Source organism: Trematomus bernacchii, unplaced genomic scaffold (assembly GCF_902827165.1).
Source record: "Trematomus bernacchii unplaced genomic scaffold, fTreBer1.1, whole genome shotgun sequence".
Lineage (NCBI taxonomy): Eukaryota > Metazoa > Chordata > Actinopteri > Perciformes > Nototheniidae > Trematomus > Trematomus bernacchii.
The window spans coordinates 420,252-446,309 of NW_022987668.1; the positions used below are offsets into that span (position 1 = coordinate 420,252).

At 42.6% G+C, this 26,058-nt stretch overlaps 1 protein-coding gene across 1 annotated transcript in view; it reads right to left on the reverse strand.

The window, feature by feature from the left end:
* Positions 1–21,108, reverse strand: part of LOC117487211 (homeobox protein Meis1-like) — a 77,018-nt gene extending 55,910 nt beyond the window's left edge. The window contains exons 1-9 of the mRNA XM_034135881.1: positions 20,406–21,108; positions 18,521–18,741; positions 17,334–17,475; positions 16,956–17,006; positions 16,342–16,392; positions 15,135–15,164; positions 10,539–10,615; positions 10,277–10,373; positions 5,941–6,052 (exon numbers count right to left, since the gene is read on the reverse strand). Coding sequence (XP_033991772.1) covers positions 5,941–6,052; positions 10,277–10,373; positions 10,539–10,615; positions 15,135–15,164; positions 16,342–16,392; positions 16,956–17,006; positions 17,334–17,475; positions 18,521–18,741; positions 20,406–20,417 — 793 coding nt within the window. The 5' untranslated portion in view covers positions 20,418–21,108. The remainder of the gene's footprint in view (positions 1–5,940; positions 6,053–10,276; positions 10,374–10,538; positions 10,616–15,134; positions 15,165–16,341; positions 16,393–16,955; positions 17,007–17,333; positions 17,476–18,520; positions 18,742–20,405) is intronic.
* Positions 21,109–26,058: the final 4,950 nt, after the last annotated feature.

Sequence of the window (26,058 nt, forward strand, 5' to 3'; positions counted from 1 at the left end):
TATGTTCTATATCTCCCCTTTTTATTTATTTTTAAGTTTGGCCAAAATAATAAACACTTAGAGTTTTTTTTAAATGTGCACAAATGAATGCTTGTTACTTAAATCCAAATATGTTATGATCATCTCAATTAGCTGGAGGTTCACCTCGTGCTATGTTAGCATTCTAAAACCATTAAGAGGTTATTGTATGTGTGCCAATGCAGCTAATTCACACTCATATTACTTTTAACAGAATATTTTCAACAGCATCTCAGGGCTACTGGGAGATAAAAGCTTTCCAGCGAGGGGAAAACACACACACACAGTTCTCTCTTCCAGTCTACTGGACATCGGACCAATTAATCGGTGACTTTGAAGGGGCCACGTGAAGCCAAGTGATTGGACGAGCTGGATCTGGCTGCTGATTGCCTGGCACCCCTGTCCATGTCCCCGTTTCCTCGCCCCGGCCCTGGCGACTGACCAATGAGCAGACAGAGAGCAGCAGCTCCTCTGCGTTGGCCTGACCTTGTTGCGGGGCACAGAGGTCGGACAGTGGGTGACAACATCAGGAATATTCTGATCGATGTTCAAAGCCAATGGAAGAAGTTATATATAGGGATTCAGAATGAATGGGGTCAAGCTGCATTAGGACACGGTATTTAGATACACGTCAAAACAGGAGAACTGATTTTACAAATGTGTTTTTGGGGCCACAACACAACGGAGGAGGAGAACAAGTGTCTCATCCTCCATCAACTGTGTTTCTTTGGTCATTTGGGAATCTCAGATATTTCCTTTTCGATTATATTCTTGATAGACTTGCTTTCCGGGTTCATTCATATCTCAAATTTGAAATCACTATTATCATCAAGTATAACGAATGTCATTGTCATTGTCCAGACTGGAGCATTAGTTCAATGTGCAGAAGAAATAAACTACATTAAAATAGGATTTCCATATATTTTATTTCGACATATACACGGTTTACGACCATAAAATGGCAAATATTCACATACATTTTATGTTGAGCATTCCTCCAACTACACCAGCCAATAATAATGAAAAAAAAAAAACTAACTCTCAGAGCTAGATATCAGACCAAACAACCAGAAATCTCAGGCCACTACTCAGACAGGAGAAGTGTATGCAGACACTAACACATTGCCTTACAGGGAGCTGTTTGCCTTGGCGCGGCTCACTGTTCTCTTCACAAACGGTCTGGGTAATTGGCGATACATATCTAATATCGCCAGTCAACGCCTCGCTCCCTGGATGCTTCTGACAAGCGGAGAGGGAAACCCTGTAGCTTTCAAAAACACAGCGAAGCCTCCTCAGCTCCACATCGCTGCAGCTGCCCGATTCAGCGCCTGAATGTTATTCTGTTTCCCTCGCACGCCAGGCCCTCGGAGAAGCCAAGGGGTGTCCTTACAAATTCACACAGGCAAAGAAGAGTACTTTATACTGGGAGAAAAAGAGAGGGCCCGCTTGTGTCCGTAAGGGACCCCCCCTCCTCCTCCTCATCCTCCATCGCAAGGCATATATGATCTGTTGGCTTTTCCTCTGCGCTTGGAGCATTACTCTTCACAGAGAAGCATGATCCAAGGCAACAACAGCTACAATGAGGGCTTCTCCAGAGGGCTTCTGGGTATTAAACAAAGGGCCCTGTTGGTAGGAACAAGCTAACAAACAGCTGGGCTAATAGAGTGGGACTAATTAACTACAGGGCGGCTCTCCGACTCTCCCTGTCGGAGCTGGCTAGATGTTTACAAAGACCTCCCAGAGAAAAATAAGAGGCTTTCTTCTTTGTCTGCTCTTTTAGGGAGAGAGGAGACACCCAGGACTGATTTTAATGACATGTGTGAAGCAAATGTGATCCTCCCTCCATTTTCTTCTGTGGAATTCAGCGCTAGAAAATACCAATGGCATTGTGGTCAAAGCAAAAAAACACCCACAAGCACCAACTCAGCATTTAAGCATCGTCACCACAAGCAAAAAATAAAAAGCATCTTCTTTGTAATTGCTGACATTCTTGCTTTGACACAGATCACGGCTAAACACCTGCTGATCAATACACGTCCCAAGAGCTATCAATAAATATCTCATTTTTAAAACCCACATAATCATCAAATTGATTCGGTTGCATTAAATGAATAGCTTCTCCTGCATTTGAGTGCTTGTGGACACGTCTGATCTTACGTAAAGAAGAGTCATCCTCACTATTCCTGCAGCTCTTGCATTGGAGAGTGAGGATGCTACGTTTCCAGGTAGAGACGGGGATTTGTCTACTAGTGCGCAGTGAACCGTGCAGAGAAGAGGGCAGAGCAGAGCATGTGCTCAGGAATAGCCTCGGAAAAAAAAAAAGTCTGAGAGAGGAGACTGGAGTTCACTAGTTAAAGGCCCTCGACCATCCAGCATCCTTCCTCTGAGCTGTTTCGCTCTGCTGGAGGGGGAAGAAGGAAGGATAGGAGGGGGGAGGGGGGATAGGGAGACAAACAGGGAAGGAATTAGAGAAGATTGAGTAAGGGATGAGGTGTGGAAGGAGAGTGAGAAGGTGGCTTGATAGTCTAAGGGTTGAAGGGAAAGAAGGAGAGAACAAGGGAAGGAGAGAAAGATGGCCATTAGCGTTGCAGCTCTCCAGGCAAGAGGGAGGAAGGGAAAGGTCAGTGAGAAAGCAATCTGTAAAAGGTAGAAGAAAGACAAAGGTTGGGGCAAACACGAGAATGAAACATGAAGGAGGGAATAAGGGAAAGGGGAGAGGAGTAAATATAGAATAGAGAAGCAAGGAGGAAGGAGGAAAGGTAAGATGAGGAGTGGAAGATAAACAACATAGAGGGATGAAGAGCAACACAAAGCCAGAAGGAAACAGATCGGAGAGGAAAGATGAAAGACAATATTCCCCAAAAGGAACAGAGACGTGAAAAATGGAAGATTGAGAAGGAGTGAATGAAGAGAGGTGAGAGAAAGGGAAGGAAGAGAGATAAACAAAAAGGTAGTGTTTTACAGAGAGTGGGAGGAGAGAGAGAGAAGCACGGGGGTTCACACACGAGGAGAGAGAAACCGACAGAGAGCAAAATGAAAGAGGGAGACACAGGAGTAGGTGGGAGACAAGGGAAAACTGGAGAAGAGAGGGAGGATGCAAAAGATGAAAGAGCGAGAAAAAAGAGGGGCGGGGGGGGGGGGGGGGGGGGGGGGGGGAGAGAACGTGGGGTGAAACTGTCGGGGAGAGAGCGAGCAAAGTGCCAAACAGATAAATAACCAGCTTACCGGGATTACCAAGTGACTGACACACTGTTTTGCCAGAGCCAATGTGACGTGGCAGTGATCGCTCTTAACCCATATAAACCTGAACGCAGTCCAACATGTCCCCCGGTGTTTACTGTTGTCACCGTGTCCTCACTGTGTGTGTGTGTGTGTGTGTGTGTGTGTGTGTGTGTGTGTGTGTGTGTGTGTGTGTGTGTGTGTGTGTGTGTGTGTGTGTGTGTGTGTGTGTGTGTGTGTGTGTCCTAGCATTACTATACTTGTGGGGACCTAAATCTGTTTACACAGTCACGTGTGGGGACTCGCCTCCCTTATGGGGACAAAAAGGAGGTCCCCATAAGGGGAATCATTCATTTTAGGGTGAAGACTTAGTTAGGGTTAGGGTTAGGGTTAGGCATGTGTTGGTTATGGTTAGGATAAGTCTCCAGGAAATGCATGTAAGTCAATGTAATGTCCCCTGAAGTGATGTATACATGGTGTGTGTGTGTGTGTGTGTGTGTGTGTGTGTGTGTGTGTGTGTGTGTGTGTGTGTGTGTGTGTGTGTGTGTCCATAGAAACACTACAGATACAAAGCAGTTACACACATACATGCTTTTGCAGGCCTCAGAGAGAAACATAGGAAAGCTGTGTAATGCTCTACTTCAATTTAAAAGTCTACATTTGGAAATATACACTACATGGTCAAAAGTATGTGGACACCTGAACGTAACACCCATCAGATTTTGTTTTTTGCCCCATAGTATGTGCATAATAATTGCTGATAATAGTTCATGAAAGTTGTGCGATTGTAAAGGGGAGTGATACCAACCGGAAATTATAATACAGTCACAATAGTCTGTGTTTTAGATATTATAATTCTACCTAATATCTGTATTTATTTGACACTGGACACTGAAGGTAATAAATATGATAAAAATATGGCTTTTAAAAGCAGATTATAGGTTGTTTTTCGACTTTTTATCGTCCTAAATTGACCTAACTTAGCCAATGTGCATTGCTCCAAACTCTCCTGTAACACTCAGACAACTCAAAAGCACCTCATTCATTGCATCCACACACACAAACTTGAACATGTATACACACACTAGCCCACATTTTACCCTCTAATGAACTTCAACAACAAACAAAAACCTACAATAGCGGGGGGATATGTGGAGGTAGAGAGAGGGAGATGATGAGAGGCAGAGACAGAGAGAGTGAGAGGAGGTGGGCCAACATAAGGAGTGGGCCTATAATTGGAAAGATGTGAAAAATGAAGTGTCAGTTTGGTCAATAGAGGGCAAAGGTCACAGAAGCAGGAGCCCAAACTCGGCACAGAGCACGCTCATTAGAGCGACCAATCAGATCCTGCCTGGCTGCCCCAGACCATTAGTCATCAGAAGAAGAGGCGTGCACACACTCACACACACACATATTGCTTTGTCTTCCTCCGTTTCACTGTAATTTCGCCCCAGTCTATTCTCCTCTTCTACGTCATCTGTCTATCTTTTATGTTGGTCTCCACTCGTGTCTCACCTCCGTCCCTCAGCTCCTCTGTCGAGCATTAATGACGACGAGTGAGAAAAGACGGAGAGAATGTGAAAGACACGGAAAGAGAGAGAGGATGAGACAGTGTGGAGACAGACAGAGAGACAAAGAGAGACAGAGAGTGTGTGTTGACTATATAAATGGCTGCTCATCGGAGGGGAAGCATGGCGGCTCTGTGCTCCCACCCAGGCTCTGCCTCCTGGCACTGGCAACCCTGCAAACCGCTCGCCTTGACATCGCCTTCAATAATATATGAAGTTGCTTTTTGCCTACAGTTTGTTTGCAACGCCGCCACACCACGGCCAACCCATCCTCCCACTCTCTCTCTCTCTCTCACACACACACACACACACACATGTTCTTAGAATGCATACACATTTGGCCTGAGCAGAGTTATTAGGTCCAAGAGAGGACAAATGTGTTTGACCCTATAAATGAAGGATAAACATAATACCAACGAGAAAAAAACCTCAATTCAATTCAATTCTTTGCACATTTCACATTTTGCACATCTCTTTTAGTCTAAATGCAGGTGTGTAAACATATTCAAGCAGCCTGTAGTAACAGTTGCAACATTCAAAGCCATTATTAGTGTCAATAAAGTCAATCTATTACGTTTAAATTCTTCAAAAAGGTGAATGAAATCCTTCCAGAAATACTAAAACAGTAAAATCCCCATCACTCTTTTATGACAGCAGAAAATAACGAGATCTGCAAACTAAGTCGTAAAAGAGCCCATATAAACTGTGTGGTCTGGGATATACAAAAAGCAGAAGCATACAAACACAACATAATATGCTCAGATGTGAAGCAGATTGCATGCTAAATAGCATTAAACAAACAATTGCCAAAAGGGCACCAGTCAGACAGAAGCCACTCTACAGACTCGGGTATGAGACGTTTTCATGTCTGCTCTGCCGACGTGTCCCTGAGACAGTGAACGCCTACCAGGTCCAGAAGTGCTCTAATATAGCTGACCATGACCTCTGACCTCCATGTGAGCTACGAGCAACTGTTGCACCAACGTAATCCAACTTCAAATATCCTGAATGAGCCCGTCAATCCTCATCTGAACTCATAATAACGTTCTTTTGACATGTCTTGGTTAACATGCAAACTGTGCCCCTGTGCTTTCCTTCTGGTCCATTTCATTAAGAAAGAAAGTCAGTCTCTTACCCTGTTCGCTGCTGTTGTCCCCGCTGTGTGAAGTGTGTCCTCCGCTGGACGGTCCCGGCGTTCCTCCAGAGCGTGTGGACGCCGTGTCATCGTGATCTCTGTTCCAGGACGTCTGTCGTAAAGAAAGAGGAGAGAAAGATCAGTCAAATTCAACTTCTTGACGTCGTTTGATGTGTTATCGTGATTTTTGACGCAGGCATATGTTATAACCATGTTCGGAAAGCTTCGGTCATACTGTACGTGATGTGAAAGGAACATTTACACAACAAACTCACACTCCAAACTAAATGTATAATTTGCCAACTCTCAGCCCAGTCACGCAGTGTGTGAGACCCCCGCAACAATCTTATGGAATGAGGATTATGGGGGCTGCATGAAGAGCGGACGAATAGCGAGCGAACATGTTGTATTAGTTCCCAGCTTTCTGAGGCATGCAATCCACGGCTGCCTCCATTTGGCTCAAACCACTAGCAGATGAAAATACAAAACAGCTACAACTTAAGATAGGCCGCAGCGAGCGCCAGAGAGTGATGTCATTCGAGCAGAACAGACCAGAGAGACTTGGAGAGAGAGAGGTAAATAACTCAAAGTATTGCTACACAAGAATAAATCATGTGTTTTGTCCAAAATGAAACAAAATGACCAATCCCTCTAATGCAGATTTAAATTTCATCTGGGAGGCAGAGCCAAGTCAGAAACATAACCAAATAAGATGAAGTTTTCCCACAACTTCTCTCAAACAAATACCGCACGACCGACCAAACTGAGGCCGACTTCAAACTTTATTTAAACAAAAGAGGTTTTACCACAGAGTGGAAGTTCATTCCTTTCTCTACGACTTCAAGAAACATCAGAGATGAACACAAGCAGCTGACCAGACAAAAGAGACCTGGGTTATATATAGTAAGGTGTGTGTGTGTGTGTATGTGTGTGTATGTATATGTATATGTGTATGTGTATGTGTATGTGTATGTGTATGTGTATGTATGTATGTGTGTGTGTGTGTGTGTGTGTGTGTGTGTGTGTGTGTGTAAGGGTAAAGGACAGTTGTCAGCTGCACACCAGAGAACAGGGGAGTAAGGATACAAACACTCAGGTGAGAAGACATCAAATACAAACACACATTAATAATACTAACATATTTAGTACCCTCACACACACACACATTTACATTCACATATACACACACTCTGCCCCATACGAGGCTGCTGCATATTATTGAAACCTAACCAGATGTTACCTCTTATCTCTCAGTGCCTCTGAAAGCAACATTACCGCCGAGGACAGGAGAGAAAAGAGACTTCAAAATAGACGAAAATGGAATCTAATGTCTTATCACACGCAGCGATAGCTATCACAAGCAAACACCCAACAAACAAAACACCCCACACACACTAAGTCGAGCCTACTCTGATGCCTGTGTGAGTCTATCTTTGCTCTGCCAAATCAAATGAAGCCGATATCAAGGGGCAATGTGGTGTTTGCATCATGCTCTTAGGGCTACGTGACGAAATGAGTGATAGAAACCCAGATGGAGGAAGAGAGGAGGGAGAAGAGAGAAACCCACTGGGGAACAACTGGTTTCAATTGGGATACTAGAAGACTGTGTGAGGAGGTTCAGAGCCGAGTTGAGAATTATGAAAAAAGGAGTAGACCTTAATTCATGACAGGGTTTGTTTTAAAGAAAATGTAAAAGGAATAGAATAACAGAAAAGAATATACAAGTCAGCAAATTCAACACATTTGGGGTCTATTAGAACCCGTTTGATGTTCCTGGGCTATGAAATTATAATCCTGTGCTTACATGGACAATATAATCGTTGTTTTTCAAATTAGGCTTTGAGGCTTTGCAATAAAAAAGGAAAGTCCCCCAGAAAGAATGGGGATTGTGATTGGGAGGATAAACGTTGATTTTAAAGGGGGATAAGATACCAAGAGGCGCTTTTTTTTCCACTTCTTACAAATTCGTTTTTGCTGACCGTAGAACGCTGAAAAATGAAACACCCGTGCATGACCGAGCAACTCCAGAAACATCAGACGTGAGGTAATCCAGACCACATGCTCAGCACGCAAACAGTTAACGCTGGCTTCTGCCAGCTCCTCCAAAAGTGCAGCTTTTTAAAAATGAGCAAAACTTGTTCATTCAGAGCTCTGTGAAAAAAGAATAGCACTGCACCCAGGGGATGTCAAACGGCAAAAAACCCAAGAGCCTCAGCACGCAAAAAGGGTGTTTTCTCATTTTCTTTTTGTTTTAATTCTGTCACAAATTGCACTTGAAAATATAATTACAAAATGGAAGAGGGGAAATGACAAACTACTGCATTAGCTGTAATTGAACAAAAGAGTGCTTTGCCTGCTGGGAGGTGGCCGCTGAGGCCCCATGGGAAAGGGGGCGGGGCTGAGGCCGGGCCTGGTGGCATCTCCGCGGGGACGGGGAGTTTATTTATAATCACAGGCCGCCCTTGGATGGAACAGGCCCGGCACTGATCTAACACTCAATTAATACACACACGGCTGAGATCACACAACACACACATACCAGCACACACCGGTCGCACAGCATCCATACATTCAGTTACACACACACACACACACACACACACACACACACACACACACACACACACACACACACACACACACACCACACACACACACACACACACACACACACACACACACACACACACACACACACACACACACACACACACACACACACCACACACACACACACACAAACAGATACCTTTTATCAACCTTTTGCAAACACAGAACTGCCATACTCACATTCTCTGTTTAACAAAGCACACACCTTGACCACAAGACACACAGAGACAAAAAAAACAAACACACCCTGTGCCGACTGCCAATGAGACTACAGCTCACAATGCAGAGGTCCACCTTTAAAACACGGGATATGGTAATCCACAGGATGAATAGATGTATAAACAGAGAGCTGGAGGAAACAGAGAAGGAGTGAGCTGTCCCTCTGCACACATAGCTACACACTTGATTTATTCTATGTCCCCTTAATGAGCCGCCATGGTCTCCCCCCAGTCTCCCCCCGCCCTCTCTTTAACTCTTTCTCCGTCTCTCTTGTGCGGGATGTAGATTAATTCAGTGCTTAATTGTTTGGTAAATTCAATTTTCCACATTCTATTCTGCCTAGCTTTAGCTAAACTTCTTAAATCTGCCGCGCCAAGCCGAGGGAACCCTGTTTGTGAGCCATGCATACCTTTTTTTTCATTAGCATTTCTCTTCCTTCCACCACCCTAATTCGCCATGAAAAGATTTTCCTTGCTGGAAATTCTGATTCCGCTATGATCGGCGAGGCATTCCAATCCAATGCATTCTCATTGTGCCGCATCTAAGATGCGAGGGGGGCTTCCCTTTCTCGCTGTGCCAGGCCCCATATCATACAAGCACTCATGCAAGATATGTTGCCTTGCCAATTCATTTGCAATAATAAAGGAAATGGTTAAGGTTGTTGTGCCTCCCCCCCTCACGCCCTGCCTTTCCTGACTCTGAAATATCTTTTGTGATGATATGGATATTTACTTTTCACTCTGTGCCAGCGAGCGTGCAGGAATAATCATATGTGCATACTTAACGGCACAGACATAGATATCCAAATAACCCCACACACATACACTCTTCAGGGGTGGTACATCTGAATCAAAGATGACAGTTGGGCTAGTCCATCCCCCAGAATGCTTTGGTGCATATGTTCTCTGCGGTTGTTTTCTTTAACACCGTTTTTGACCTTTGCAACAGCACTGCTTCCTCCAGTTGAGTTCTGCAGAATGCCATGTGTTGCAGCGGCGCGATGGCCTGCAATAACCGCGGACACATTCTCCCACTCAGCTGAATGCTGCTGGGGAAGCTGTTAGTGAAGGGGCTGAAAGGCCAGCTATTGTGAACTCTTGTTTACTCTGCTGTGCACTGAGACTAGATAAAGCAGGATCTGCCTCTCTGATAACCGGCCCAACCACCTCCACCCCTCTCCTCCCCTCGCAGCAATATTAGTGCTTCCAAAATGAAAAGAGGGGCTGATAATGGTATGCAAAAAAAAAAGGGGAGTGGGAGAGCAAAAGACCCTCCTCCCTCCCATTCTGTTCTGCACTCCCCTTCCTCCCTAACTCTTCACAATAGACAAAGAAAGAAGAAATAACCTTATAATTGCTGTAGGGGGTGAGGGAGAGAACTGGATTTGGTCTCTTGAGTAAGTATGCTACACTGAATAGCCGTCAGGTACTCTTCAGTCGGCTTTTTCAAACTGCTGGGTTAACCTCATAGAGACAACCAAAGATAATTACATGTTTGAGATAATTACCAGAGCTTTCAAAGTCCATTTAGATGACACTCGCGGAAACTGACAAACTGATTTTCTTTTTTTCTGTGGCCTCTTCCACTTCACTTCTCGCTGCAGACTCCTTGTTTACTCTCTGTGAGCTGAAATCCAAACAAAAACATTAACTCGAGTGCCCTCCCCTCGCCGCTATCTCACCCCAAACAAAGCATTTTTCCCTTTTTACTTGGTCGTGATTTCTTAATGACATGTTTTGCTGCGGTTTACTTCGTTAGCCTAGCTTGACTTTCCGCCGCTGCGCTGGGATGTTCTCCGTGGATCCCTTGGAGACGGGCTGTTTGTGACGGTGGCCATTGTCAGAGGCTTGCAGGGGGTTAAGGGGGAGAGGAACTTTCCATTAGCTAAGTACACATGTGTTAAGCCAGGTTATTGTTTACTTAGCCAAAGAAACCACAGCAGGCCTCGGGGACAGACATGGCCGCCCATCATAAGTAACACGAGACACAAGCCAAGAACTTTATTTGCAATTGGGATTTGGTCCCTATCAAAAGAGAAAAGCTATAACACACTGCAGCTCTATTAAACCCTAGCAAAAGTGCATGACTTAAAAACAACTAATAATAAGAAAAATCCAGAACTAAGTACAAAGAAAGTTCTTATCTGAAAATGTATGAAAGTATATAAGACACTTGAGTTCTTTGAAGTCACTCTGGCCTTGATTTGCTTAATCAGAATCACCCTACTTGCTATTCCAGCACAATAATGAAGAGGCTAAGAAACACACAAGTCACGTGGTCGCCTCTTTGTATCACTTGTTGAATCCTTAACAGCCGCCCTGCATTCACTCCCCCAATGGAAAAAAAAGGGGAGTTCAGGGGAGGGGAGGGAGAAGGGGGTGTAGAAGAGGGAGGGGGCGAGTGGGGGTCAAACCTCTCCTCTATTCAACTACAAAAGCTGCCATTACCAACAATCACCGCGATGATTCAAAAGTTTGTATTGCGACCAGCAGCGTGCCACTGTAGGAGAGCGGGGGACTGAAAAAAAGAGGGCGAGTGTGTGTGCCTGTTAAGTCGGGTGTAACTTGATCCATACTTCAACGAGAAGCGGATAGATTAGCGATAGCGGTGTACTGATTAGGAAAATAGTGGCTGACCCCGGCGGTCAGGGTTTCCATTGAGTTAGGAGGGGAGGGGGCCAGGGGTCACTCTTTGACCGCCAGAGTTACCTAAACCAACACTGCTGGGTCCCACTGACCTGGAAACCAGCACTTGTATGGCATAACAGTGCCAATTGTTGGGAAAAGATACCGCGATAGCACTATCAAGAGCAAATTCTTACACAGTGACCACAACACTAAGCTCACACAAGCATGGTTTGTTTAGGAAAGATTGAGCGGGCCAGAAGAAAAACAGAAACGGATCCCAAATGTATAGATGTTATTTCAGATTGAAGACTATTTCACATTCTTTTTACATGATTTAAACAGAAACAAATCTGACTCTGAAAAGTCACACAGCTTCTCTTGTTATAAAAATACCTCTTCACTAAATTGACTCAACAGATCAACTGCAGGGCATTCATAATCGTTTAAGACTCTCTCACATTCACAAAAAGGCAGGTGGAGAATATTTTTTAAGGGAAATTTCAATTATTTCCAGCACCACTTCAGCCTGCATGGCTCAATCAAGTAGAGGAGCTCTTGAGACTTGGAGTGAGTCCTCAGCACTATTAGTACTGTTCTGCTCTACAGCGGAGCCCGGCCCTCCGACTTCATTAGCAAATTGCTGCGCCCCTCCCGGTGCTCTCTGCGCAATTAAAGGCAAATGTGCAAATGACGTTCTGCGGCGTGGAAATACCTCCCCGCTTCTTCAGATTGAGGTGAGCATGCGAGCCGCACAAATAGGGACGCAGCGAGCAGAGCAACTGCTGCCACATTTCCACAACAACAAGAACTGCAGCCATAGTCAGTGCACAAGCCTTTCCACATTAAAGGCCTCTGCTAAATCAGTCTGGGATTTTATTGTATCTTTCATGTTTATATACATCTGAACTCAAAGCAGGATGTATATGTCTAATGGGGCAACTGGAAATGTGCTGCTCATGTGAAGAAATGAGGCAAACGTGGTGGGAATCTCTCCAGGGAGCGGCAGGGAAAGGGTTAAGAACGTCCAACTGGTGCTAACCAGTCACTCCACTCACATAGCACCTGAGGGGGGTGCTGCATTTATCAGGCCAGTCTGAACACACACATGCACACAGCAGTGAAAACACAAACACACACAGATACACATATGCATACACTTGCAGACAGATGCATGCACACAGCTCATGCACTTTTGCACACAGATACACACACACACCTTCTCAGAAAGGCACACACAAACACAGGAGGGTGAGCCCAAACTGGCTGGGCTGCATTCACAAGCCAGCGCAGAGCCTCTCTGACTTTTTCACCTCTCAGCTATGCTCTGCTTTCTTTTGAAAGGGGCGCTCGGCGTCCCTCCACTCGCCTGCATAGGCAGGCTAACAAAGCAATGTAAAGACATGTAAAGACTATTCTGAAAATTACTGTTATGAAGCAAGGGTGCATAATTCAGCAAGAAAGTCAGCATTGTTGGATTGTTGAGTTTAATAAATTCAAAGTATTTCTTCCTCTGACATTTTTTTTCCTCCTCTGCTACAGTCGCCTCACTGGAATAAATTGGTTTATGAATAAATGAGCCTGCTTTCTCCGTCTTGTTAACATTGTTCTTTTGTGCAAATTCTCAGCTATTTTTTCCAGTCCACTTCAACTTTATGCCCGAGGGCATATATTAAAAATACATATGGAAAGAGATAATGCACAGACAACGCAAATTTGTTAAGGATGTCACTGCCTAACAACTGCAGATAAGATGTCACACAAAAATAGCCTGCAAAACCGAAAAAGATATATTCAGCCGCAAGTAAGTTCTGAAGTGCAGTGCCATTAGATCCAGCAGTGAGAGGCATGCAGCCTGTTTGGATATGCTCATTTACACACACTGTGGGCAGTCTCAATGTTATCCTACAGCACCCCTCAATAATACACATGTGTCAAAAAGTTTTCCCTGTGTTGCAATGCAAACTCTGCCTGTAGGTCATTTATATTATTCTGTCACATCAGAGTAAACATGGGCTTATGTGGTTTTGCCCTGAATTTGCTTTATGTAGGGACCATCATTATATTAAAATAGGCCATGTCTTCATCTTACAGTCAATTAAAGATCTGCATCAGAGCCTCAAGCACAACATCATTTTCTTCATATACCTAGAAACCCATGGGATTTAACAAAGTCTATTTCCATATCTATATACCATAAGACTTCATTCTATGTCCTGACCTATCTATTAAAAAAAAAAAAACTTTTGACAACTGAATCCCCGAGAGTATACAACAAGCCGTTCAAAGAGACACTTAAATGCACAAGTGGCGTCTGTGTTATTTAATTCTGTTCCCGGATTAAATGAAGTATAATCTTCCGGGTGATCTTTCTCATTTCCATAATCAGACATAAGGGCTGGAGTGCATGCGCGGAGGGGGGGGGGGGGGAGGCTTCCCAGTCCGCTCCCAGTCCTGCCATTCAGCCTGAACATTAAAGCCGGTGGCTGCCTCTCTCTACTCAGACCAGCCACTCAACCATATGGAAGTCCGCGGATTTAAATTATTTAGCCTAATCGCTTCATTACTTTTTATGTCGGACTATCCAACTAATCCCTTTAATTTGCCCACTTGATTTTTTCCCCTCATCGGTATCCATAGGCTGCTTTCCTAAACCATTCCTTAAAACTCTGGGATAGTTTAACTTATTGAAACATGTTCCGCTGTCTCCTGCACAAATGACTCGAGCTATTACTGGTCAAAAATCCAGATTTGCATAATTCTAATCATTGGTTGCTGTTATCATTATTTAACGGCAGTGTACGGGCCATTAGGGTCATGCCTGCGCGCACACTACAATGTCTCCGGAGTACCAACAGTCAGTGGAGCACATAATGAAGGCTGGGGTTATCTCTGATATCGGCACAAAAGGAAACACCCCCTAATCTACCTTTGATGCCCGCTGCTTCTGTAGCTTTTTTGGAAAATAAAACCTTCTTACTGCAACTGAATCAGCGCGCTCAGAGCGAAATATAGGAGGAAGAGGAAGAGGGGTCTCGATAAGCAATGTGCACTCATGTCTAAGGAAAAATACTGACAAGACGCGTAATGAACCGTGAACTCCACAGTGGAGAAACCAAGGCACCTCCACCACAGACTGAAGCCCATCATACCTCATCTACACAGAGGAGCCGATAACGCTTCGCTTCAAAAAAAGACACACAGAGTACAGGGGAAAATGGAGAAGCACTAAATTAAAATCGACATGAAACAGGTCAAGTTTATGGCGATGCTTTTTCGAGCTAATCTTCCCAGGTCGGTTCCGGGTTCAACTCTTAATGGGCCAATAACATTATCCAGGAAAAAAATTCATTCCGATGGACGGAATGTAAAACAGCCTTAATCATATGCAAATAACAGCGCAGCGGAGTAGTGACCCAGAATAGCTGAATAGCCAGCAGGGAGAACGCACACACACACACACACACGAAGAAACACACGAGAGAGAGAGAGAGAGAGAGAGAGAGAGAGAGAGAAGAGAGAGAGAGAGAGAGAATAGAGAGAGCGGAGAGAGAGAGAGAGAAGATAGACGAAAGAGAGAGGTAGAGAGATGACTCCCTCAAGAGAGTTCTTAGATCATAGACGATGATCTTATATGCCTCAGAGATATGTCTGGAGTTTCCAGGGCCTATGATCTTATTTGGATACCGGTTCTTCGCTGTCCAAGTTGATGGGCACTCGCTCCTTTCAAGCGCTGTGTACCGTGACAGACATTTCACACAGCTCGTGTACCTTCAGAGAGATAGAGGAGAGGCGTCACACACTCACCCCAAAAAAGAGGACATCATCACACAACAGTGACATGTGCAACCACAAACACACACACATGGCAGCCTTTGACATGCAAAATAGTTTTTAGGCAATTTGGCAGACCCGAAGATCACAGCGCAGTTGTTGCATCTAAAATATTTAAACATGAAGCGTGACTGATCTCTGACAACGTATTGGCACTGTGATACATTATTTGGCTAACATGATCAAAAACTCACATTTTATTTATTATTTTGCACATTTAAATTGATTCACCTTTGATTTTAAATTGTAAAAACTGAAATAAGATACATTTGGACTCCTTTAGGCTAAAGTGTGTCCAGTTCCCGTGCACTCCATCCGGACTGTGATAGTAACTTAATTTTGTCTCCTCTCAAAATAGAGATATCGTCGAAAATTGACAGTGACAAGAGGGCTCAGGGGCTACAACGCACTCAACACCCGTGTTAAATTCATCATGGAGCCCCGGGTAGTGGCCATTAGAGCAGGATGACCCGCATGACTGACATTTAAGGTAAACTGTTTAATTTCGCAGACTTATTACATTATCACTGCCAATGCGCATCGTGTCGCCCGAGAAGAACAAATGTCAGATGGGCAGAGAAATATAGAGAAACCAGCTTTAACTTGATTAACATTTTCTTGATATTTGCACAGTTTACTATCTATTTAAAGCACATTATCCAAGAAAGGGCATGATAACCAACTTTTAAAACTTTAACAGTTTTGATAATGTTCCATAGGTTAAAGCTAATTTGCACATGCTACTGTATTCCATCTGATAGTGAAACAAATCAGAGTTGTACACCCACTGCTGCCTCTATCCACAGATGGCTGCATGGGGCCTATTGCCCTCCACGAGGAATTATTTCTAAAATCCCGCAGAGTTCGCCTATATGTTTCACCTTGTATGCAATTTCTGCCAGCATTAAACTTCATTAAAACATGCAGGGAGATTTGGGCACAGAGATATCCGTTCCAGTTGTAACAGCTTGCATCGTGATTAAACGCGGAAGAGAAATGGCCCCATGATGATTTTGACGCTAATTATAACCGACTAGCAAAAATACATTTCTGCAAATACAGCCCCTAGGTCTGAAGTGGCGCACTGGACAGAGAAATGGTGAGGGAATATTACCTTCTCCAGCTCCAGAAGATGAAATCGTAAAACTTGAATGGCTTGAATCATCTGAAAAATTTAAATAACAATAAAAAATGAGTTGCTCACATCTCTTGATATTAAACAGGCACGTTTTTCTCAATACAAGTAACTGCAGACGAGGAAAAATATTCATATGAATGGATTTTATGTGGAACAGATATTAAACTTGGACGTTATTGCAATATGGAGAGCAGACATACAGTAGGCTACAGGCTGGCGCTGCAATAAGCCTCAGTCAGATCTATTAGCACAGATACTCGTGAGGAAAACGTTACTCTCACATCACAGTCACACTATCAAACTGTACAAAGTGAGGAGCATGAAGAGAATAAGTTCCCAGGCACAGTTCAAAGGTTTGTGTCAGCTGTCTAACAGCGGCCCTTCATCTGCAGATACACCGGGGGCCATCATGGAATCAAACAGCCCAAACAGAGGAGCATCATCCTGACGGTTCAGAACCACAGGGCTCTCTGACACCTACAGCCCGGTATAAACAGGCAAACAACAGCTGGTGTACTCCAAGACACTCCAAGAAAATAAGCACATTTTAGTTGGCATGTATGCAAGATAAATATATATGTATATCTTACCAGATTATCCAATTCTGGATTCGATGAAAATAAAGGCTTTTCTGCCCGAATCTAGAAGAAAAACAAATGTTTACAAAATATATTAGTATAATATATTTATATAATATATAAGTTATATTAATACATATATTTATAACGTAGATTAAATATGACATGCAAGTATTGGCATGGTGTCGTGTTAATGTATACTTTACGCACAGCAACAGCGTAAGAAATTAAAACATTTAAAAAAACTTTTTACGAGGCAATGTTATTTTATTTTCTCTAAATGCAAGATCAACTTTAGGTCCATAAGAAAGAGCTCTACGCATAATGCATGCAGGTGAGAGCTGAACCAGCCCGAGCATGCAGATTTAAAAAAAGTCAAAGTTTCCTGACCTGTTTTGCAAACACTGCTATGTCTTCATTGAAAGATTCCGATGAACAGACGTCTCCGCCCGCCACCCCGGGCTCTCTGGGGGTGCACGTCGCTAATTCACATTTCTCAAAAATCAGTGCAAGCAAGGGGAACAGGGGGTGCCTGGGAACACACACAATAGCAAATGTCACCAGAGAGAACAGCGCCGGGGTCAAGACTACTCCGGGCTAGGTTTAGCCAGCCATGCTACTCTCCAACAACTCGCCCATGGGGACTGCTGCTGCCCGGGCTATTATATTATGCAGAGCTCGGAGAAAGGCTGCAAACAGCGGGCAGACTTCTGTGATTAAATCTAGGCGCGCCTAATAGCATAAAAGCTTTAGAGTCAGTCAAACAATTTCTTGCACACCGTTTGGATCCCAGTGTGTGTGTGTGTGTGTTTGGTGAGAGCCTCTGAAACTACGTGTGTACGCACAGTTGTGTTTTAGTATTTATTGTTTAAGTCAGCAGAGTAAATATGTCTAGACTGGTGATGTGTTGAAAGTTATGTCAGTATGGGACAATATGAAGAAACTGTTACTGGCATGTTAAGCCACCGTGAAGACATCATGCTTAGAATTTTTAATTAACTCCTGTAAATTAATAAATGACATGCTTATGTGGGATTTCCTTTAAACATGATATATTTTTAATTTGCTGAAGCCTGGAACATTACACACAATTAATTAAAATGGGTGAAAGAGAGGAGTTAATTATTTTGTTGCCACGTGATAAACGATGAAACTTAATAAGAAATTAAGCAAGCTACATTTTTTTTGAAAATATTAGAAGTTCTAATTAAAGTGGTTTTGTGTCATAATTATTCCTAAGAGTCAAAATACAATTTTCAGGGAATTAAATGGCAGCAAATTCGTAAGAAATACACTATAAGAAAAGTATTATTTCTTTATTTACTCATTTAGTGTTTGTTCATGCGCAATTAAAGCGACTGACTTTAAAAGCCTAACATTACAAACTGTTTGGAGAACAAAAAGGCTGCAGTTAGTTTTTTCTGCAGCAGTTTGGGCTCCAGTGTTTTGCTGAAACGCTTCCCGGGCATGGAGCCGGTGTTTTTCTTGCTACGGGACAGACTTTGCACCACTAGCCCACCCCGACTGCCCCCTCCAGGCCTGCCCGCCACAGAGCGAGTTTCCCCGCGGACACCTACCCGTATATAGCGTCTTTATCTCTCTTGAGAACGTCGTTAACAGAGGTGCCCATACTGGGAGGCATGGTGTTGGTGTGGGCGGTGTGCGGATACTGGTGGGAGTGCAGCTGGGGCCCGTGGTTCAGATGCACCGCCTGCATGGAGCGGGCTCCGTGCGGGTCTCCGTACATGGTGGTCGGGATGCCCACCCCGTCCATCCCGTAGTGGGGCAAGTCTTCGTACTGCACACAACAAACACAGTCCACAGTGAAAACATGCACAATAATGTGTTAAACTCTGGATATAACTTTGCTATAAAACCACAAGTTAGGAATATATTTTTGAAGAAGCAAAAGTGAGAGTTTAAGTCATGTGTTTCTTCTGTTAAAAAAGTAAATATCTGCCAACACGGCGAAATAGTTTCATTAATTTCCAAACAAATGGACTTGTTTTAACGTTTTTCTTAATTCAAATCGGTTTACTGACACAACTGAACTGAGCTGCCCTTTTTCTGCTTTCTTTCAGAATACTGACACTGAAAAACATGATAAATGCATTTATCTCGGTCGTTAAAATGTTATACTTGTTTACGAAAACATACGTTTTAAGACTGATGTGTATGTGTTTTTCAGCAGGACATTCACAGTTGAAAGAATACAGCATTTATTCTAACATTAAAACTATTTTTCTTTTAAACTTTTTCAGTGACCCTTGTAGCTCAAATACATAATAATTATCCAATACGTTCAAAAACACTGGGAGAACAAAAAATCTATTATTATTATGATCATTATAAGTGCTATTTTAACCCCACCAGTCTGGTTTACTGTGTTCTGTCCGTGTTCAACAACAAATGTCTTAAACTTGTTAATTGCAGTGTTTTCTAATTTTAAAGGCCCATAATTGTGCAACATGTTTTCACCCACTAAGCACGCTGTGAGAATGCAACAAACGCAAGGAAACGCTTAGTGTTTTCTAGACGATGTTAAACTAGATTTTCTAACTTTTTTGTATTCAAGTTTTAAGTTGAATTATACAATCTCCCGTCCACATTGTGGTTTAATAGTTTTTAAACACTTAGATGATGCGTTAAAAAGCACACGTGTTGATTTAGGTTTGCAAAAGACTAAATAAGGGCTTTAAAAAAAAGTTTTGCTACTTTTACAGATGAAAAAAGAGGCTTGAATTATTGATCGTGCTCTCTATAAGTCACAAACAAGTGCCGAGTAAAAAGCATTATCACTTAAAAGCTGAGCAAAGAGGTGCAAACCCCAGTGTGCTGCAGCTCCAGTGTCAAACTAAGAAGCTAAATGTCCAGTGTCTCCAACATCTCTGCTTTTACACTGTTTACTAACCTGTGAAGATCCCAGTGTATGAATCAAAGCGATTGTCATCAGCTCATTACTAAAAACTGCCTCTCTGACATTATGCTAATATTGCATGTTTTAGCTTTTTTTGGCAGTGTAAAGTTGAATGACGAAGCTCAACTGATTGTGAAATAAGGAGTTTTGTTTTGTTAAAAAATGCTCCACTCAATATGAAATAATGATGGAACAGTCTAGGGAGAAATGTGGAGATTTGTTTTGCCTCCATGCCCTCCCCCATTTCGCTTCCAGTAACTGGCCTGTCATAACTAATCTAAAAAACATAGCCGATGTGAGATATGATCACGCTTCCAATGTCCCTCAGCGGGCCGGTTTGTGGAGCGAACGAGTGCGGCCGTGCGTAATACCGTGCCAAAAGACGGCAAAAATTGAAATTGTGTCACCATGTGTCAGACGGACGACAGAAACTTTCGCTACGAGTGTATGTCCGTGTGTCATTAAGCCACGTTTTACAGCGCAGGATCGCATTCAGGCACAGCAGACTTGGAGAAACTTTTTTTTAGGGGGATTGCCCTACGTACCCGTTGCGCCATAACCCTCCTGACTCCCTGGTCGTCCTTTCAGTTTAGATAAATCCCCTCTGAGGCCAGGGTGGAGACGAAATGAAGAAAGAAAATCCAAATAAATGGGAAGATGTTTCAGCAACAAAATCCCGTATGCCTCTTCTTCCACGGAACGGTGAGCCAGCCCCCGCTTTCTGCGCAAGTTTAGCCCAGGCGCGGCGAATAGGTCCTCGGCTATCCTCGGGGCAGCGGCAGCCAGGCTCCTTTTCCGAAACCAGGAGGAAAATAAAATAGCCCCTCAAACAAAAGTGGCGACTCTCATGGCTTTTTGTCACTCCGCCTGTCAGTCAAAACGCGAGGGCTTGTCAAAAGTACCGGATGAATGATGGTCCGACGCGCGTCTCCACGGGATCGGCACCAGCTAAATGTTAATGGTCACAATCACAGTTAAAAAATGAAGCTGCTCTCCTCTGGTTTTCTGTGATCACTCTCGGCTCCCGGCTTGATTTTCTTATGCAAACGCAACTAGAGGAGATCAAGAGGAGGTGGGGTGATAATTCTGGCTTAGGCTTTTCTTAAAGGAGCCACGATCGATGCTGTGCGTGTGTGCGTATATACGTGTGCATGTGTGTGAGTGCATGTGTATGCGTGAGCCGCCTGCCCGTTTGTGTACAATGGATGTGTGTGTTGAGCTGAGGAGGAGCGGAGGATCTGGACCAGACTGCTGAAACCCGGAAGTAGTGGTGGCCATAACAGGTCGCGTCTTACACAACGCACCGGGCTGCAGCAAGTCGTGCGGAGAGGAGGGGGGGTGGGAGGACCCAGCGAGACCGCGAGCTGCAACAACACGGGGATAAACCGCGAATACACACCTTTGACTCCGGCTTCATGTCTCTTTCTCAGAAACTGACTCTAATTCTCACTCTGGAGATGTTTTAATATACCGGAAAAAACTCTTGTTTATCTGGATTTACGCGCAGCATCCACTTCTCTTCTTGTAAACAGTTTATTAACGACCTGCTTTCAACTCTGATGTGAGATATTGTCAGGTATGTTTTCAACAGCTAATATGGTTGGATTTGTAAAATAAGACTGGATTTAACTTTGTGTGTATTCCTATTTATAAACATAAGGTGAAAGTAGTTCATTAAAACAGATTTAAAGTCATGTTCAGCTTCTGTCAACAGCATGTCTGCATGATATCCACAGTGGAGGCTGGAGCCAAACACACAGTTTGGACTCAGTTTTTACTTCAATACAGCCTTTTTACTCCCTAACGTACAGAATGTTAAATATTGGAAATACACAGCATAAACTGCTTGGTAAAGTGCCACATTTCAGAGAGAAAGGACAACATATACAACTTTCTTCAAGTAATTAGGAATCACTGTTTATATTGCTTTTTAACAAAGGGGTGTTATCTGTGTAAAAGCAGTAATAAGTCAACATACTGACATTTGGATCATGCTATGCTGAAATAAGTCATTAAAACATCTTCAGGTCTAAATAACAGTTCACATGTCCTCCGTCCCTCTCCCCCACTGCAGCGCTGAATGGGTCGCTCCAGTCTGCCCGGGCTGTCCAATGGCAGAGAGGCTCAGGGATGGGAGCCCCCTATTGGCTCCCCTCATGATCGATCCGGGGCTGATTGATCGGTTTTAGGCCACATTTGCGACGAGGCACAAAACAAAACATCGTCTGCGAATAGAAAACACACACTCTGTGTTTTCTGTCAACTTCTACAGCCTGTAAATTCACTGAAATAGAGAATATTTTATACATATATAGATATAACCAAGACGTCTCTCTCTCTCCCTCGTTCTGTCTCTCACACACACACGCGGAAAAACACACATTTTCACATCTCTAACTTCATTAATAACTTCTAAGTGCACTCACACTCTGACTAAACGACTCAAAACCAAACAGTTAACACAACTTTCTTCTCTCCACAGAAGTTATTAGTTCAACTTTTGTCTCTTAATAATTAACATTTCACGGTTTGCAGAGCAGAGGTTGTAAAAGTTTGGTCAAATATTGATGAGCTTTAATTTGTGGAGGGGAAACTTATAGATTCTCCAGTAATTTCCCAAAAGAAGTAATGATATCGTTGAGTAATGTGTGGATGTAAATTAACAAAATAGTTTGGATTTACAACTTTCACTCGTTATATTTCATTCTTCACTGGCATATAAAGGCGTAGAAATCTTATTTAATTTAGTCATTCAATATTTTTTTAATTAAGAAAAGAGCATAACTGCCTCAACATTTGCATACAATATTTATGATATAGTTCATGGCATATGCAGTCTTGTAAAAACGGGATAAAGTACGTGGATTGACTAAATTTTAAGGTAAGACGCTGAGGGATTTCCAGAATATTTGAGTGGATTTTTGTCTATTTTTCTAGTTGTTTTCCACATGATGATCATCGACTATACTGTTCATTTATTTCTCAGCCCATCACAGGTGAAGCTAGTAAAAGAGTGTGTGTAAAAGAGCCACATGATCTCCTGATTATGCTCATAAGGTGTTGCTGGTCGGTGACAGCCTGTTTGAAGTTTTTTTTTTTTTTTTTTTCGTGCAGCCCGTCCACTCATTGATCATCTGCCCCCGGTGCCAGAAACAGTGTCATAACACGATAATGCGGCTTCACACATTCTGCGGTGATTCCTGTGGTAAAGCCCGAGCGATGGGATCCGAGGAGAGACATTTACAAGCATAAAATTACAATCAAAGCCTCGTGCAGTCCGGCCAGCGACGCTCCGGGGCGCGGGCAGCAGAGGAGCCACGGAGCCGACAGGACGCACGGACTTTTACGCACAGAGATTCCGGATCAATTAATAAACAGCCTTTGGGTCGAATTTGTTATGTCAATTAATTATTGGTGAGTATAACCTCTAATTTCTTCATTATTTTTTTATTTTATGGTGTTATTAAATAATTTAAAAGCTTATTATTGTCACTGATATGTTCTTAAAGGGACGCTATTTTTGAGAAGCTGCTGTTTGAATCCACTTTGAGAGAAATGTGTTGGTTTAGTGAAACGTAAACAGGATTATATAGCTCACTGCACCACAAGGCACACTAAAATGTAGAGGGTCATTGAGAAAAAGCAAAGCTACATTAACATGAAAGGAGACCACATCAGCGCCTGACCACTGTAAAATAACTACAATGGCATTATAAAGCAATTAAGCTACCTCAATTAGCGTCTATAAAAGCAAACTGCAGCTCCACTTTCTCTCCTGGAGTTGCTCCTTCGTGAGGGTCAGCGCATTTTGGCATCCCGAAAGAGAGCAGGGGGGCAAATACCGTCATTTCTGTTTAATCCGCTTTGCGATGACGGTAATGCTTTCAGTCGTTCCAATAAAATCAGCAGGTATTACTTTCAAACGGCTGAATGTAAATTGACAGCATGTTTGACTGCCGAAACAAATGGACGTGTTATTAGACGGCCTGTGCGCCGTGACCTGTGCTGTTAGGAGACAAAGACAACTTGCAGTCTTTATGTTGCCTTAAAACACAAAGATTAAGATGTGTAGTGTTACATGTTCCTATTTTAGGTATCTTTTGGTCATTTTAAGGTCAGATAATGTTGCAAATTTGAATATTAATTCAAATAAATAAAAGTTAAACAAATAAATGATACATAAAGACAACATCTCCATGGTTTCACGGGTGCTAGTCTTTGTGATTTCTGCCTGTTTGTTTCTGTAATGAGACAAAGGTACTTTATGTTGGCTTAAATCACACAAAGCCTAGGATGTGTAATGTTATATATTTCTATTTTAAGTCTCTGTAAGTTATTTTTAGGCCAGAAAACGTTCTGATGAATAATGCAAATGTTAATATTCATTTAAATACGTGCATTTTTTAATAAATGACAACATCTCCATGGTTAGAGAGTCCTTGTCTTTGTGATGTGTGCCTGTCTGTTGCTGTTTGGAGGAACATGGAGCAACTGGCTGCAGCCGGGAGTCAAACTGAGGTCAAACTTTCTGCAGCCCCGCAGCTCTGCGCCAAAACGTGTTGGGATCCGCAAAGAGAGGCTCTCTGCTTTGTGTCGCTGCTGCAGCTCAGATAGACCTGCTGCACGGTTTCACAGATCATCTAATTATATGAAACTAACTACTAGTATATTATCGCCTGTCAGAATATCCAGCAGGGAGCTCCGGGCTGAAATTATTCAGACAGAAAGAAAGTTTATACAAGCAAATCATTTCTCTCGAGATTTATTTTAGTGTAATTAGCTATCAGGTATTATTGAGTGTCATATTAGAAATTATAGTCTGATCATATCGTTGACACTGTTGTTAAGTGTATTAAAGGTACATTAAGTGTCTCAAACTATTGTAAAAGTATGATTAGGTGTGTTATTTTTATTTATTTATATTAGAAAGTTTGATGGTTTAAAAAAACTAAATAATAGCTTCAATATCTCGGGAGAATTACCAAGAAACGTCCTAGTAAATAATTTGACTTTTGTCTGAAGGGGAAAACAATATAATGCCAATAGTAGTGTCTTAATATTAAATATAATACATGATTATTTTTTTTTATCAAGGGTAACGCTTTCCTCTGGGAGTTTTTACTTCTGCTGTTTGGCTCAAATGTGAATGTTGCTCACACACATTAATGCTTAATCATGTGCGCCTCCTACCGGAAGTGTTTGAAATTACACCAGATGCAGAAAGACAGGAAGAGTCCTGCTCACATAATTAAGTAAAAAAAACATCCTGCAATAATACATATTTTTTATTATTATTTCTTCAACTGATTTGAATTCAGAATACTCTGTAAGAATTGGTTGTTATTTTGCTCATGATTATTGCTCCTGTAAATAATTTAACATACTAATAAAAGATATTAAAGCGTGGTTGTCTTTTGGTGTGTTGCCTTTTATTGCAAATGTCTATTTGGGTGTCTATTTTTCCAGTTTGTTTTATTTTACACTAGATGTAATCACTGTGAAGAGAAATAAATCAGCATTTACTACAACAAGTAACATAAGAAAAATGTTGTTAGGATCAACCTTTGAGATTTAGCTGATCTACAAACATAAAAAAATAGGTAATACATTCAAAAGATGGGCACAATTAAGCATTTGATTCAGTTTGGTGCACCAACTATACTACAATAAAACACATTTCTTCTTTCTAGACTGGTATCTATACATGTTAATAATAAACACAAGTTATTCAAAGCTTTGTTGGGCTCTGTTAGTGTCTCAAAGTAAGAAAACCACTTCAGCTGTCTCGCTGAACGCTTCATATGCAGGTGTTACATTAACGATAACATGTGGATTGATGATAAAGAAGCGACTGAACCTGAACAGATCTGAGCGCTGCTGGATGTGACAGGTCCCTGCATCACACCTATAGAGACATATGTGATGAACAGCTGCTTTCCTATATGGTGAGAAGTGTGTGAAATTAGATGCACACATATCGTTACATGTATGCACACACACACACACACACACACACACACACACACACACACACACACACACACACACACACACACACACACACACACACACACACCACACACACACACACACACACACCACACACACACACACACACACACACACACACACACACACACACACACACACACACACCACACACACACACACACACACACACACACACACACACACACA